Source organism: Lipophrys pholis (genome assembly GCF_963383615.2).
Source record: "Lipophrys pholis genome assembly, chromosome: 11".
Classification (NCBI taxonomy): Eukaryota; Metazoa; Chordata; class Actinopteri; order Blenniiformes; family Blenniidae; genus Lipophrys; species Lipophrys pholis.
Window position 1 is genome coordinate 31,667,245 of NC_137631.1, and position 16,190 is coordinate 31,683,434.

At 45.9% G+C, this 16,190-nt stretch overlaps 1 protein-coding gene across 2 annotated transcripts in view; it reads left to right on the forward strand.

The window, feature by feature from the left end:
- The first annotated feature begins 7,977 nt into the window (after positions 1-7,977).
- LOC308117307 (acyl-coenzyme A thioesterase 1-like) overlaps positions 7,978-16,190 on the forward strand; it is a 42,656-nt gene continuing 34,443 nt past the window's right edge. Inside the window, exons 1-5 of one of the 2 annotated variants that reach the window (XM_080476081.1) lie at positions 7,978-8,081; positions 14,821-15,022; positions 15,106-15,205; positions 15,272-15,462; positions 15,559-15,728. In XM_080476081.1, the coding sequence (XP_080332207.1) occupies positions 14,827-15,022; positions 15,106-15,205; positions 15,272-15,462; positions 15,559-15,728 (657 nt within the window). In that variant the 5' untranslated portion in view covers positions 7,978-8,081; positions 14,821-14,826. Of the gene's footprint in view, positions 8,082-13,888; positions 13,934-14,820; positions 15,023-15,105; positions 15,206-15,271; positions 15,463-15,558; positions 15,729-16,190 lie in introns of those variants that run through there. The other variant, XM_080476082.1, reaches the window with a different exon arrangement.

Genomic DNA, 16,190 nt, shown 5'->3' on the forward strand with positions numbered 1-16,190 from the left:
GAAGTGACATCAGTCCTCTCTAAAGAAGTGACATCAGTCCTCTCTAAAGAAGAGACATCAGTCCTCTCTAAAGAAGTGACCTCAGTCCTCTCTAAAGAAGTTACATTAGTCCTAAAGAAGTGACATCAGTCCTCTCTAAAGAAGAGACATCAGTCCTGCTTAAAGAAGTGACATCAGTCCTAAAGAAGTGACATCGGTCCTCTCTAAAGAAGAGACATCAGTCCTCTCTAAAGAAGTGACATCAGTGCTAAAGAAGTGACATCGGTCCTCTCTAAAGAAGTGACATCAGTCCTCTCTAAAGAAGTGACATCAGTCCTCTCTAAAGAAGAGACATCAGTCCTCTCTAAAGAAGTGACATCAGTCCTCTCTAAAGAAGAGACATCAGTCCTCTCTAAAGAAGTGACATCAGTCCTCTCTAAAGAAGTGACATCAGTCCTTCTTAAAGAAGTGACATCAGTCCTCTCTAAAGAAGTGACATCAGTCCTCTCTAAAGAAGTGACATCAGTCCTCTCTAAAGAAGTGACATCAGTCCTCTCTAAAGAAGAGACATCAGTCCTCTCTAAAGAAGTGACATCAGTCCTCTCTAAAGAAGACACATCAGTCCTGCTTAAAGAAGAGACATCAGTCCTCTCTAAAGAAGACACATCAGTCCTCTCTAAAGAAGTGACATTAGTCCTCTCTAAATAAGACACATCAGTCCTCTCTAAAGACGTGACATCAGTCCTCTCTAAAGAAGAGACATCAGTCCTCTCTAAATAAGAGTCATCAGTCCTCTCTAAAGAAGTGACATCAGTCCTCTCTAAAGAAGAGACATCAGTCCTCTCTAAAGAAGAGACATCAGTCCTCTCTAACGAAGTGACATCAGTCCTCTCTAAAGAAGAGACATCAGTCCTGCTTAAAGAAGACACATCAGTCCTCTCTAAAGAAGAGACATCAGTCCTCTCTAAAGAAGACACATCAGTCCTCTCTAAAGAAGTGACATCAGTCCTAAAGAAGTGACATCAGTCCTAAAGAAGTGACATCAGTCTTCTCTAAAGAAGTGACATCAGTCCTCTCTAAAGAAGTGACATCAGTCCTCTCTAAAGAAGTGACATCAGTCCTCTCTAAAGAAGAGACATCAGTCCTCTCTAAAGAAGAGACATCAGTCCTCTCTAACGAAGTGACATCAGTCCTCTCTAAAGAAGAGACATCAGTCCTGCTTAAAGAAGACACATCAGTCCTCTCTAAAGAAGAGACATCAGTCCTCTCTAAAGAAGACACATCAGTCCTCTCTAAAGAAGTGACATCAGTCCTAAAGAAGTGACATCAGTCCTAAAGAAGTGACATCAGTCTTCTCTAAAGAAGTGACATCAGTCCTCTCTAAAGAAGAGACATCAGTCCTCTCTAAAGAAGTGACATCAGTCCTCTCTAAAGAAGTGACATCAGTCCTCTCTAAAGAAGTGACATCAGTCCTCTCTAAATAAGAGACATCAGTCCTCTCTAAAGAAGTGACATCAGTCCTCTCTAAAGAAGAGACATCAGTCCTCTCTAAAGAAGAGACATCAGTCCTCTCTAAAGAAATGACCGCAGTCCTCTCTAAAGAAGTTACATTAGTCCTAAAGAAGTGACATCAGTCCTCTCTAAAGAAGAGACATCAGTCCTGCTTAAAGAAGTGACATCAGTCCTAAAGAAGTGACATCGGTCCTCTCTAAAGAAGAGACATCAGTCCTCTCTAAAGAAGAGACATCAGTCCTCTCTAAAGAAGAGACATCAGTCCTCTCTAAAGAAGAGACATCAGTCCTCTCTAAAGAAGTGACATCAGTCCTCTCTAAAGAAGTGACATCAGTCCTTCTTAAAGAAGTGACATCGGTCCTCTCTAAAGAAGTGACATCAGTCCTTCTTAAAGAAGAGACATCAGTCCTCTCTAAAGAAGTGACATCAGTCCTTCTTAAAGAAGTGACATCAGTCCTCTCTAAAGAAGTGACATCAGTCCTCTCTAAAGAAGAGACATCAGTCCTCTCTAAAGAAGAGACATCAGTCCTCTCTAAAGAAGTGACATCAGTCCTCTCTAAAGAAGTGACATCAGTCCTCTCTAAAGAAGTGACATCAGTCCTAAAGAAGTGACATCAGTCCTCTCTAAAGAAGTGACATCAGTCCTCTCTAAAGAAGAGACATCAGTCCTCTCTAAAGAAGTGACATCAGTCCTCTCTAAAGAAGAGACATCAGGCCTCTCTAAAGAAGAGACATTAGTCCTCTCTAAAGAAGTGACATCAGTCCTGCTTAAAGAAGAGACATCAGTCCTTCTTAAAGAAGAGACATCAGTCCTCTCTAAAGAAGTGACATCAGTCCTCTCTAAAGAAGAGACATCAGTCCTGCTTAAAGAAGAGACATCAGTCCTCTCTAAAGAAGACACATCAGTCCTCTCTAAAGAAGTGACATTAGTCCTCTCTAAATAAGACACATCAGTCCTCTCTAAAGACGTGACATCAGTCCTCTCTAAAGAAGAGACATCAGTCCTCTCTAAATAAGAGTCATCAGTCCTCTCTAAAGAAGTGACATCAGTCCTCTCTAAAGAAGAGACATCAGTCCTCTCTAAAGAAGAGACATCAGTCCTCTCTAACGAAGTGACATCAGTCCTCTCTAAAGAAGAGACATCAGTCCTGCTTAAAGAAGACACATCAGTCCTCTCTAAAGAAGAGACATCAGTCCTCTCTAAAGAAGACACATCAGTCCTCTCTAAAGAAGTGACATCAGTCCTAAAGAAGTGACATCAGTCTTCTCTAAAGAAGTGACATCAGTCCTCTCTAAAGAAGAGACATCAGTCCTCTCTAAAGAAGTGACATCAGTCCTTCTTAAAGAAGTGACATCAGTCCTCTCTAAAGAAGTGACATCAGTCCTCTCTAAAGAAGAGACATCAGTCCTCTCTAAAGAAGAGACATCAGTCCTCTCTAAAGAAGTGACATCAGTCCTCTCTAAAGAAGTGACATCAGTCCTCTCTAAAGAAGTGACATCAGTCCTAAAGAAGTGACATCAGTCCTCTCTAAAGAAGTGACATCAGTCCTTCTTAAAGAAGTGACATCAGTCCTCTCTAAAGAAGTGACATCAGTCCTCTCTAAAGAAGAGACATCAGTCCTCTCTAAAGAAGAGACATCAGTCCTCTCTAAAGAAGTGACATCAGTCCTCTCTAAAGAAGTGACATCAGTCCTCTCTAAAGAAGTGACATCAGTCCTAAAGAAGTGACATCAGTCCTCTCTAAAGAAGTGACATCAGTCCTCTCTAAAGAAGAGACATCAGTCCTCTCTAAAGAAGTGACATCAGTCCTCTCTAAAGAAGAGACATCAGGCCTCTCTAAAGAAGAGACATTAGTCCTCTCTAAAGAAGTGACATCAGTCCTGCTTAAAGAAGAGACATCAGTCCTTCTTAAAGAAGAGACATCAGTCCTCTCTAAAGAAGTGACATCAGTCCTCTCTAAAGAAGAGACATCAGTCCTGCTTAAAGAAGAGACATCAGTCCTCTCTAAAGAAGACACATCAGTCCTCTCTAAAGAAGTGACATTAGTCCTCTCTAAATAAGACACATCAGTCCTCTCTAAAGATGTGACATCAGTCCTCTCTAAAGAAGAGACATCAGTCCTCTCTAAATAAGAGTCATCAGTCCTCTCTAAAGAAGTGACATCAGTCCTCTCTAAAGAAGAGACATCAGTCCTCTCTAAAGAAGAGACATCAGTCCTCTCTAACGAAGTGACATCAGTCCTCTCTAAAGAAGAGACATCAGTCCTGCTTAAAGAAGACACATCAGTCCTCTCTAAAGAAGAGACATCAGTCCTCTCTAAAGAAGACACATCAGTCCTCTCTAAAGAAGTGACATCAGTCCTAAAGAAGTGACATCAGTCTTCTCTAAAGAAGTGACATCAGTCCTCTCTAAAGAAGAGACATCAGTCCTCTCTAAAGAAGTGACATCAGTCCTCTCTAAAGAAGTGACATCAGTCCTCTCTAAAGAAGTGACATCAGTCCTCTCTAAAGAAGAGACATCAGTCCTCTCTAAAGAAGTGACATCAGTCCTCTCTAAAGAAGAGACATCAGTCCTCTCTAAAGAAGTGACATCAGTCCTCTCTAAAGAAGTGACATCAGTCCTCTCTAAAGAAGAGACATCAGTCCTCTCTAAAGAAGTGACCTCAGTCCTCTCTAAAGAAGTTACATTAGTCCTAAAGAAGTGACATCAGTCCTCTCTAAAGAAGAGACATCAGTCCTGCTTAAAGAAGTGACATCAGTCCTAAAGAAGTGACATCGGTCCTCTCTAAAGAAGAGACATCAGTCCTCTCTAAAGAAGTGACATCAGTGCTAAAGAAGTGACATCGGTCCTCTCTAAAGAAGTGACATCAGTCCTCTCTAAAGAAGTGACATCAGTCCTCTCTAAAGAAGAGACATCAGTCCTCTCTAAAGAAGTGACATCAGTCCTCTCTAAAGAAGAGACATCAGTCCTCTCTAAAGAAGTGACATCAGTCCTCTCTAAAGAAGTGACATCAGTCCTTCTTAAAGAAGTGACATCAGTCCTCTCTAAAGAAGTGACATCAGTCCTCTCTAAAGAAGTGACATCAGTCCTCTCTAAAGAAGTGACATCAGTCCTCTCTAAAGAAGTGACATCAGTCCTTCTTAAAGAAGTGACATCAGTCCTCTCTAAAGAAGTGACATCAGTCCTTCTTAAAGAAGAGACATCAGTCCTCTCTAAAGAAGTGACATCAGTCCTTCTTAAAGAAGTGACATCAGTCCTCTCTAAAGAAGTGACATCAGTCCTCTCTAAAGAAGAGACATCAGTCCTCTCTAAAGAAGTGACATCAGTCCTCTCTAAAGAAGTGACATCAGTCCTCTCTAAAGAAGAGACATCAGTCCTCTCTAAAGAAGTGACATCAGTCCTCTCTAAAGAAGTGACATCAGTCCTCTCTAAAGAAGAGACATCAGTCCTCTCTAAAGAAGAGACATCAGTCCTCTCTAAAGAAGAGACATCAGTCCTCTCTAAAGAAGTGACATCAGTCCTTCTTAAAGAAGTGACATCGGTCCTCTCTAAAGAAGTGACATCAGTCCTTCTTAAAGAAGAGACATCAGTCCTCTCTAAAGAAGTGACATCAGTCCTTCTTAAAGAAGTGACATCAGTCCTCTCTAAAGAAGTGACATCAGTCCTCTCTAAAGAAGAGACATCAGTCCTCTCTAAAGAAGAGACATCAGTCCTCTCTAAAGAAGTGACATCAGTCCTCTCTAAAGAAGTGACATCGGTCCTCTCTAAAGAAGTGACATCAGTTCTAAAGAAGTGACATCGGTCCTCTCTAAAGAAGTGACATCAGTCCTAAAGAAGTGACATCAGTCCTCTCTAAAGAAGTGACATCAGTCCTCTCTAAAGAAGAGACATCAGTCCTCTCTAAAGAAGTGACATCAGTCCTCTCTAAAGAAGAGACATCAGGCCTCTCTAAAGAAGAGACATTAGTCCTCTCTAAAGAAGTGACATCAGTCCTGCTTAAAGAAGAGACATCAGTCCTTCTTAAAGAAGAGACATCAGTCCTCTCTAAAGAAGTGACATCAGTCCTCTCTAAAGAAGAGACATCAGTCCTGCTTAAAGAAGAGACATCAGTCCTCTCTAAAGAAGACACATCAGTCCTCTCTAAAGAAGTGACATTAGTCCTCTCTAAATAAGACACATCAGTCCTCTCTAAAGACGTGACATCAGTCCTCTCTAAAGAAGAGACATCAGTCCTCTCTAAATAAGAGTCATCAGTCCTCTCTAAAGAAGTGACATCAGTCCTCTCTAAAGAAGAGACATCAGTCCTCTCTAAAGAAGAGACATCAGTCCTCTCTAACGAAGTGACATCAGTCCTCTCTAAAGAAGAGACATCAGTCCTGCTTAAAGAAGACACATCAGTCCTCTCTAAAGAAGAGACATCAGTCCTCTCTAAAGAAGACACATCAGTCCTCTCTAAAGAAGTGACATCAGTCCTAAAGAAGTGACATCAGTCTTCTCTAAAGAAGTGACATCAGTCCTCTCTAAAGAAGAGACATCAGTCCTCTCTAAAGAAGTGACATCAGTCCTCTCTAAAGAAGTGACATCAGTCCTCTCTAAAGAAGTGACATCAGTCCTCTCTAAAGAAGAGACATCAGTCCTCTCTAAAGAAGTGACATCAGTCCTCTCTAAAGAAGAGACATCAGTCCTCTCTAAAGAAGTGACATCAGTCCTCTCTAAAGAAGTGACATCAGTCCTCTCTAAAGAAGAGACATCAGTCCTCTCTAAAGAAGTGACCTCAGTCCTCTCTAAAGAAGTTACATTAGTCCTAAAGAAGTGACATCAGTCCTCTCTAAAGAAGAGACATCAGTCCTGCTTAAAGAAGTGACATCAGTCCTAAAGAAGTGACATCGGTCCTCTCTAAAGAAGAGACATCAGTCCTCTCTAAAGAAGTGACATCAGTGCTAAAGAAGTGACATCGGTCCTCTCTAAAGAAGTGACATCAGTCCTCTCTAAAGAAGTGACATCAGTCCTCTCTAAAGAAGAGACATCAGTCCTCTCTAAAGAAGTGACATCAGTCCTCTCTAAAGAAGAGACATCAGTCCTCTCTAAAGAAGTGACATCAGTCCTCTCTAAAGAAGTGACATCAGTCCTTCTTAAAGAAGTGACATCAGTCCTCTCTAAAGAAGTGACATCAGTCCTCTCTAAAGAAGTGACATCAGTCCTCTCTAAAGAAGTGACATCAGTCCTCTCTAAAGAAGTGACATCAGTCCTTCTTAAAGAAGTGACATCAGTCCTCTCTAAAGAAGTGACATCAGTCCTTCTTAAAGAAGAGACATCAGTCCTCTCTAAAGAAGTGACATCAGTCCTTCTTAAAGAAGTGACATCAGTCCTCTCTAAAGAAGTGACATCAGTCCTCTCTAAAGAAGAGACATCAGTCCTCTCTAAAGAAGTGACATCAGTCCTCTCTAAAGAAGAGACATCAGTCCTCTCTAAAGAAGTGACATCAGTCCTCTCTAAAGAAGTGACATCAGTCCTCTCTAAAGAAGAGACATCAGTCCTAAAGAAGCACTGTTAAGAACACACTATGCGAACTCCTGGTTTCCAAAAAGCGTCGTAGAAAAGGCACATTAACTGGAAATTCAAATGTAATCTGAATATAAAGTTATTTAAAAACTCACTTCTAGATCACATCCCCTGGGAGAGAATGTTTGCTTGTAGGAAAAATCATTTCACACAGTTGACATGGTCCCCAATAATTAAATACACCATGTAGCCCTGTTCCCCAACAGGGTGGTGGCTCCGCCGTGAGGCACTTAGGGCTGTCGGTGGCTGGGGTGTTGTGGCTGGGGTGTCTCGGGGAGGTGCTGGCGTCTATCCTGGGAAGGCTGCGGCCTGGCCTGGGGAGTGCTGGGTGGGCAGGGGGGCCACTCTGGGTGGTTCCGCGGGGGTTGGGTTGGGGTGCTGGGAATCGGGCCCTGGCTGGGGGGATGATGGTCAGGAGGCCGGCCTCTGGTGTTGTGGAGGGCTTTGCCGCCAGGATTGGGGAAGCTCCCGGCCCGAGCTCAGAACAAAAACTGTTCTGACACCGGAAGGCTCTCAATCACATAATATTGTTTGCCCAAGCTGCCAAACATGAAGGGAAAAAGAAAAAGAAAAAAATTTCTAATCGTCTTTCTCATTTTGACAATTTCTTTTGGTGAAGTTTTATTCCAACACAACTGGGTAAAAAATATACTCAAACTTTAATAAGTTATATGAGATGTCTAATCTTTTCTGAAGAGCATAGTATTTCAACATGAATGCACGTATTTTTCATGTGTGAAAGGTCTGGGGGTTATGATTGTTGTGTTGGATTATGCCTTACTTAGTAGAAATAAATTGACTTGGGGTACGCCGGGGACCTATCCAAGATGGCGGCCGCGCAGTACGTCGGATCCAGTGGTGAGTCTATGACGCGTCTCCGTAACGAGACTGGCAACCCAGCCGGTGGGAGGAGCCGCTGCCTACTCCCTGTTTGTTATGGAGTGTTCGGAAAGTCGAGTTCAGTTGGAGCAGATTACAGAGAGAAGTTTACACACAGCAGTCCTAAAGTGAAGAGACAGGAGTGGAAAGTAAGTCATTTGTAGTTGTTTTATTGGAATATGCGGCAGGAAGTCCATGCAGAAGTTGTTAATGTGTGTATTCTTGTCAGGTCATGTCAGAGGAGTTGGAATCTCTTCTCATCTTTTTCCCCTGTCCTGCATGTTTTAGTTCCCTCCTTCTTCAGCAAACTTGGATCTAATGATGAAGTCATCACCAAGGTTGTTTTCAGCGTGCGTGCGTTTCAGACTTTTGGTTTTCAGTGTGAAAATGACCATCGGTGGCAGGTTTGGTCCGTCTCCACAACCTGCCAGCTCCACTGTGAAATCTGACAAGTTGTCACTAGATTCACATTTTCTCACACATTTCTGCCCTTTGTCTGCAACACTTCTCTAAAGGCTGACTGCTAAAGTAGGTTTCACACTCGATCATCCTGGTGGAAAAGACATTAAGGCGCCGTGCGTCCCGGACAGAGCAGGACAGGCGCTCACCATCAGTGGGGCTGCCAGGATTCAAGATAATAGTCTGCACAGTTTAAGTAACTTGCAGCAGACCTCCTTGCTCATAGTGCTGCGGTGCCTTCAAAGAGCTCTTGGAAAAGTCCGGCTTGAAAATGGTTTTGATAATAAATCTGCAACCAAATCTCTTTAATTCTCCTTCAGCCATTGCAGGCTGACAAAACCTCTATTAACCCAAAACAACTATATTTTGTTCCTGCAGCTGCTCCAGATGTGAAGTGTTTTCTGAAGAAAACCCGCAAATATACATTTACAGGACTGTGAAGAATCATTGCTTTCATTTTTAATTTATTAAATTAAAAATTATTTCATTTATTTATTTAATGTAGCATACTTCTATAAAGTCTAGAGAGGACATGGAAGCAGTTTGCAGACGGGACATTGGGACGCTGTCCTCTCCTTTTAGAGCAACATGATGGAGCCATGACAACAATATGGAAAGTCTTTATTTACACACAATGGGACATTTATGTACAATGAACATGTACATTATAAAGTTATAACTTTTATGTGGAACACATTTAGATTTGTTTTAACATATTTACACACAATAACATATTTACCTGTTATACTTTCATTTATTTGTACATAGTTACCTTTAATATTACATAGAAAATACTAGTTAGACATTTACCTATTCCATATTTATTTATTGACACATTTATCTATTATTCCATATTATATGACATATTCTCTTCCAGCTCTTCATTTTAATTCAATTCAATTTCAATTTCAAAGTTTATTTGTCAGATATGCTGCATGTTGCCATGCAGCACAGATGAAATAACAATCCTCCCATCAGTGCAAACTGCAGTGCAAACAACAACAAACAAGAATAAATAAAGTAAAAAATAAAAAATAACAATAGGAATAGAAATACTATACAATATATACAACAATCTAAGCAATTGTAAATAATAAAGTTATGAAGGTGAGGTAGTGCGTTGACGTGCGAAAACTGATTCAAGTTGGCAGGTTCAAGTGAGTGGAGGTGATTGTGAGTGCGTGAGTTCGGGTTGGGGGGGGCAGATAGTCAGTTGGGGGGGGTAATGTCATGTGATGTGAGGGCGGACTGTGGCAGGAGGCAGAGGGGAGAGGAGGGCAGAGGGGGGGAGGAGGGCAGGGGGGGGAATGGGGGCTGAGGGGGGGAGGAGGGCAGAGGGGGGGAGGAGGGCAGGGGGGGGAATGGGGGCAGAGGGGAGGGAGGAGGGAAGAGGGGGGGAGGAGGGCAGAGTGGTGAATGGGGGCAGAGGGGGGGAGGAGGGTAGCGGGGGGAATGGGGGCGGGGGGGGGGGAGGTCAGAGGGAGGGAGGAGGGCAGAGGGGTGAATGGGGCAGAGGGGGGGAGGGGTCAGAGGGGGGAATGGGGGCAGAGGGGGGGAGGAGGGCAGCGGGGGGAATGGGGGCAGAGGGGGGGGGGAGGGCAGAGGGGTGAATGGGGCAGAGGGGGGGAGGGGTCAGAGGGGGGAATGGGGGCAGAGGGGGGGAGGAGGGTAGAGGGGGGAATGGGGGGGAGAGCAGTCTCCTGACTGTCCTTGAGCCTGCTGGTTCGAGCACGGAGACTCTGCAGTCTCCTCCCGGATGGCAGCAGGCTGAAGAGGCTGTGAGACGGGTGGGTGGGGTCACCTGCAATCCTGGTGGATTTGCGGGTGAGACGGGAGTTGTAGATGTCCAGAAGGGGGGGAAGAGAGACACCAATGATCTTCTCCGCTGCTCTCACGATGCGCTGCAGAGTCTCACGGCAGGACACGGTGCAGGCGCCGTACCACACGGTGATGCAGCTGGACAGGATGCTCTCAATGGTGCCTCTGTAGAAGGGGAGCATGATGGAGGGCGGGGCTCTTGCTCTTCGCAGTTTGCGGAGGAAGTAGAGGCGCTGATTGGATTTCTTATGCAGTGATGTGGTGTTGTGGGTCCAGGTCAGGTCTTCAGAGATGTGCACACCCAGGAACTTGGTGCTGCTCACCCTCTTCACTGCAGCACCGTGGATGATCAGCGGAGCATGCTGGGTGTGCGTTCTCCTGAAGTCCACAACAATCTCCTTTGTCTTTTCCACATTCAGATGGAGATTGTTGTCCTTACACCACAAGACCAGCCTGCTGACCTCACTCCTGTAGCTTGTCTCGTCGTTGTTATTGATGAGACCCACCACAGTCATGTCGTCAGCAAACTTTACGAAGAGGTTGGAGCTGGAAGATGGGGTGCAGTCATGGGTCAGCAGAGTGAAAAGGAGGGGGCTCAGCACACATCCTTGGGGGGCCACCGTGTTCATCATGATGGTGCTGGAGGTGTTTCTGCCGACCCGAACTGTCTGTGGTCTCCCCGTCAGGAAGTCCAGCAGCCAGTTGCACAGGGCGGTGTTAAGGCCCAGGTGGTCCAGTTTGTGGATGAGCTGCTGTGGGATGATGGTGTTGAATGCTGAACTGAAGTCGATGAACAGCATTCTGACGTGGGAGTCCTTGGTCTCCAGGTGGGTGAGGGCTGAGTGGAGGGCGGTGGAGATGGCGTCGTCGGTTGATCTGTTGGGCCGATAAGCAAACTGGTAGGGGTCCAGGGTGGAGGGGAGGGCGGACTTGATGTGCTGCATGACCAGCCGCTCGAAGCACTTCATGATGATGGGGGTGAGTGCGACCGGGCGGTAGTCATTGTAGCAGGATGGAGGTGACTTCTTCGGGACCGGGATGATGGTGGTGGCTTTGAGGCATGTGGGGACAACAGCTTGGCTCAGTGAGGTGTTAAAGATGTCGGTGAAGACTTCTGTGAGCTCCTCAGCACAGTCTCTCAGGACACGACCTGGGATGTTGTCAGGACCTGCCGCCTTCCTTGCATTTGTACTCTTGAGGGATCGCCTCACGCTGTCCCGGGAAAACGTCAGCACCTGGTCGCCAGGAGAAGGTGGCAGCTTCTGTGCTGGGGAGTTGTTGTCTGCCTCAAACCGCGCGAAGAAGTCGTTGAGGTTGTTCAGCAGGGAGGTGGAGCTGTCGCAGGTCTGCGGGGGAGGCTTGTAGTCCGTGATGGTCTGGATCCCTCGCCACAGGTTCCTGGTGTCTCTGCTGTCGGTGAAACGGTCTGCGATCCTCCTGGAGTAATTCCTTTTGGCCAATCTGATGCCTCGTGACAGATTGGCCCTGGCAGTCTTTAGGCCCGCCGCATCCCCGGCTCTGAAGGCAGCGTTCCTGGCCCTCAGGAGCCTGTGGACTTCACCTGTCAGCCATGGCTTCTGATTGGCCCGAATGGTGATGTTCTTGATGACCGTGACATCGTCCATACATTTTCCGATGTAGGACGTGACGGTCTCTGTGTACTCCTGGAGGTCGGTGGTGTTGTTGGTGGTGGCTGCTTGTTTGAACACACTCCAGTCAGTGGTGGAGAAGCAGTCCTGGAGTGCTTCAGTGGACCCCTCAGGCCATATCCGTACTCGCTTTGTAGCTGGTTGGTGACTTTAACCAGTGGCCTGTATGCAGGCATTAGCATCACAGTGGTATGGTCTGAGGCTCCGAGGTGGGGGAGGGGGAGAGCTTTGTAGGCTCCTTTGTTGACAGAGTAAACATTGTCCAGTATATTGTTACCTCTAGAGGGAAATTTGATGTGTCCATGGAGTTGTGGCAGCACGCTTTTGGGGTTTGCATGGTTGAAATCCCCAGCCAGGATGAGAAAGGCGTCAGGGTGGGCTGTCAGCTGCTCACTGATGTGCTTGTGGAGATCATACAGAGCCTCACTCCTGCTGGTGGTGGAGCCAGGGGGGATGTATGTTGCTACCAGCAATATGGCACTAAATTCTCTCGGCAGGTAGAATGGCCGGCATTTAATGACCATAAACTCCACAACTGGTGAGCAGCGCTTACACTCCACAACGACGTCACGGCACCAGGCATCACTGATGTAAACACAGAGTCCCCCGCCACGGGTCTTCCCTCCCTCGACGAGCTCTCTGTCCGCCCGGTAGCATGTTAGCCCGGCTAGCTGAATAGCATTGTCCGGGACGCCGTCATGGAGCCATGTTTCCACAAAAACAAAGACGCAACACTCACTCACAGTCCTGGAAGTTGTGCGGAGTAAGCGGATGTAGTCCAGTTTGTTGTCCAGCGAGCGTACGTTAGCCAGAGTGATGGTCGGGATAGCCGGCCGGTGAGGGCTAGCCGCTAGCCTAGCCCGGATACCTCCGCGCTTCCCCCTCTTCTGCTTCCTCCTATTCCGACGGTGGTGCTTCCACCGTGGGCTGGGTGCAGGAGTGGGGGTCGGTGGTCGTGCAGGCCTCCGGAGCAGATCGCAGACACGCAGCTCTTCCGCATCCGCTGGGTTAAACTCCGTACTCGTATTACTTCCGATGTCGAGCAGGAGCTCACGGGTGAATGTGCGTCTAGGTATTAATAGACGCGACGAGGTCTGACAAATGCACAAGGATGTGCAACAAAAAAAACATAAAAACGCAGGTTTGCAGGGAGAGAGAGGAACCGCTACGAGTGTCCGCGCCGCCATTTATTAGATGTTTCCCTCTCAGTTCCTCCAGAAGACCCCCCACTGTGCTCTTTGCCCTCCGTTCTCCATCTTTTCATTCCTCTTCTCTCTTCTCAGACTCTCCACCTCGGCCATGGCTTCACTGAGTCTGGCTGTCAGAGCATCAGGACATGTGGGCAGTGATAGGAGAGGTCCTAGTGAGGACCAGATGGACATGTTCAGAGTCCTGTGTTATCACATTCATTCACTGCTTGTTCAATGTGCAATCAGTTGATCTGCTCTCCTAATCAATATATATAATAATACTGTCTGTGTACATGTCAGTATGTCTAACAGGAGTGAGGTGTGACATGTTGCTCAGCTGTTTGAGAACAGCCAGACAGAACTTCCTACTGGGATCAGGCTGAGGTTCTCCTGCTGGAACAGGCGGGGAACAGTACACTGACTGGTTCTGAGACACTCATTTCTTTTGAAATGTAATATTCTACACACTGTAACTAAAATAGCCTCCGTCAGATGAACCCAATAGACCTTGATATTGTTGTTGTTGTTTGAGGGCGAGCTTAAGCCAGCTTAACGACAACAACAAAAACTGTGTTTGTCCTCCCTGTGGAAGGTAATCCCACACTGTCCATTGTCCTCATTTTGTCTGTTTGTACAACCTAAAGCAGAACAGTGATGCGGGATCGTTGCTGAAGTCCTGACAAATGCCCCTCACAAGATGGCGGACGCACTGACGTGTGTTCCTGCCAGTCGGTGAGGCGTCTAGTGTTTATATGTCTATGTTCTAGAAGGTCCTGAGTCGTCAATATCAAAATCTGATTGGTTGAAGCAGCAGCGACTGACACTTGTGTTACGCTGCAGACTTGAACCTGAAGGCCTCAGGCGGATTTCTTTACCCGGCAACAGGTGAGGGCTGAAATGTGATTGGTTAAAAGCTTTAATATGGAAGTTCAGGAGGAAAGAAGTGCAACGAGGGAAGAAGCTGTGAGAGGAAGCGAACAGATCATTTGTAATTATTTAAGAAGTATTCATGGACAAAATATCATCAACATATATAATCCGATCTTTTTCTCATGCCTGCAGAGAAGGTCTTGCAGGCCCTGATGGCCCACCACTGCCTTTAACATTTTTTTTTCCACACTTTCAAAAACATTGTACGCACGGTGCGTTCAGGATTCTGGCTGGCGGCGCCACTGCACACCATAATACCAGCTCTGTTACATATTTTGATACACAAATGGCTCCTGACTGTAAGTGGCAGGACCAGCCAAACGATGAAAAAAGTGTAAATGATAGTCTGGAAAATACGTTAAAACCTGTATATCTTTCCTTGCACACTGATTACACATCCACATCCACTCATTACAGGATGTCCGCTCTTTTTGGAGTAGTTGTCTGTAGTTTATGTTAATACTGACAAGCCGGCCAGCTGACAGGTTTGTTGGAGCCCAGATGGTCACTCTGTGTCGGTCACTTGATTTGGCCAAAATATAGGATCACTCAATGATCAGACACTTGACTGATCATTTCGGATCCAGTTCTTCAGGGTCATACTGGGACCACATGTTCACACTGAACGTTGACCAGAGTTGTTATCATTTGTGTTTGGCGAGTATTTTTTGTTCTGGATCATCAGTGTTGGCAAGTTGGTTATTCAATAATCAGGACACAGAGGTCAAGTTTTTTTTTCAAACAAGTTGTAACCCCCCCCCCCCAAAAAAAACTAGACAGCAGTATTCAAAGTTTTAGTCCACATTTTACTGTTTGCTGCCGATTTTTTTTTGTCTGTTCAGTTCAGGATGGACGAGAAGCATTGTTGTGTCCAGTTGTTGGTGAATCCGTCCAGGGGACTCATGGACGAGCAGTTTGTCATCCTGGTCCAGAATACAGGCCCTTGTTCCCAGCTGACCCTTCACTCCTTCCACCAGTGTGAAGACGGTCACGGTTGGGATGCATTTGCTCACTACATGTCTGATGCCACCGGCAGTGTGAATGGTACAACATTCTCCACATGGCCTTTAATGATGGGAAGTTGAGTAAAAAATGTTATCTAATCTTTGTTCCTGTCTACTTCACAGTGTCCAAGGACTGCAGCCTGGGTGGGACCTATTGTGGGATTGAACCGATGGGTTTACTGTGGAGCCTCAGACCAGTTCCAGGCAGCAAACCTGGACTCAGGTAGACCGCCCAGGCTGAATGTGTGCAGGTGACGTTCACCATGATTGAATAATATATTAATAACAGGATGCGGAAGAAGAACGTGGAGCTGCCCATGGTGGTCACAGTCTCGGTGTACCAGGGCCACATGAAAGAGGGCTTTGCAGATCAGGTACCTCTTGCCAGTGTGGTGGTGGAGCGCTGGTACATGGCACCTGGTGTCCGCAGGATCCCGGTCACAGAGGGTGGACTCACTGCGGCCCTCCTCCTGCCCCCAGGTAGGACCAGAAGAAAGTCATGACCTCATGAAATACCTTCAAACATCACTTTCTGTTATTATCATGTACATCAGTGATATGTTGTCTTGTGCGTAGGACCTGGACCTTTCCCTGCTGTCCTGGACCTTTGGGGGGGTGGGGGGCAGTTGGTTGAGTATCGTGCAGCGCTGCTGGCCTCACATGGTATAGCTGCTCTGGCTCTCGACTACTTTACAGCAAAAATCGTCAAAAAAACAGGAAAACCCGTGAGCTTCACGTATTTTGAGGTAATTGGTTCCAAGATGTCCACACTATGGAGCCTGTCAACTTCTTATCACTCTGTGAAAATTCTGTAAAGTAGTGAAATATCCTCAAAGAAGGTAAGAAAACGGTGGGCACTTTTACCAGAAAGTACATTGAACCCAAAAAGCCTTTTCCCAGTGTGCAATAGGTTTGGGTTAGCCATGGGCTCGTCAACACCTCCATAAAGGCGTAACTCTTCATTCCAGTATTGACTTATATCAAAGTTCAGTCCACGGTCCACCCTATCCTTCCTTTGTTGAACTGGTATCATGAACGCAGCGCTGCCAGTGAACGCCATGGTGAGAGTTAACCACTGGTAAAAAGTTAGTGGAGGTTCGGAGGTGCGTTAACTTTAACATCAAGATAACGCCTGGTTAAAGTTAACCCAGTTTTGAACAACAAGATGACAGTTCTGTTAAAGTTAATGGTCTGTTAAATGTATTCAA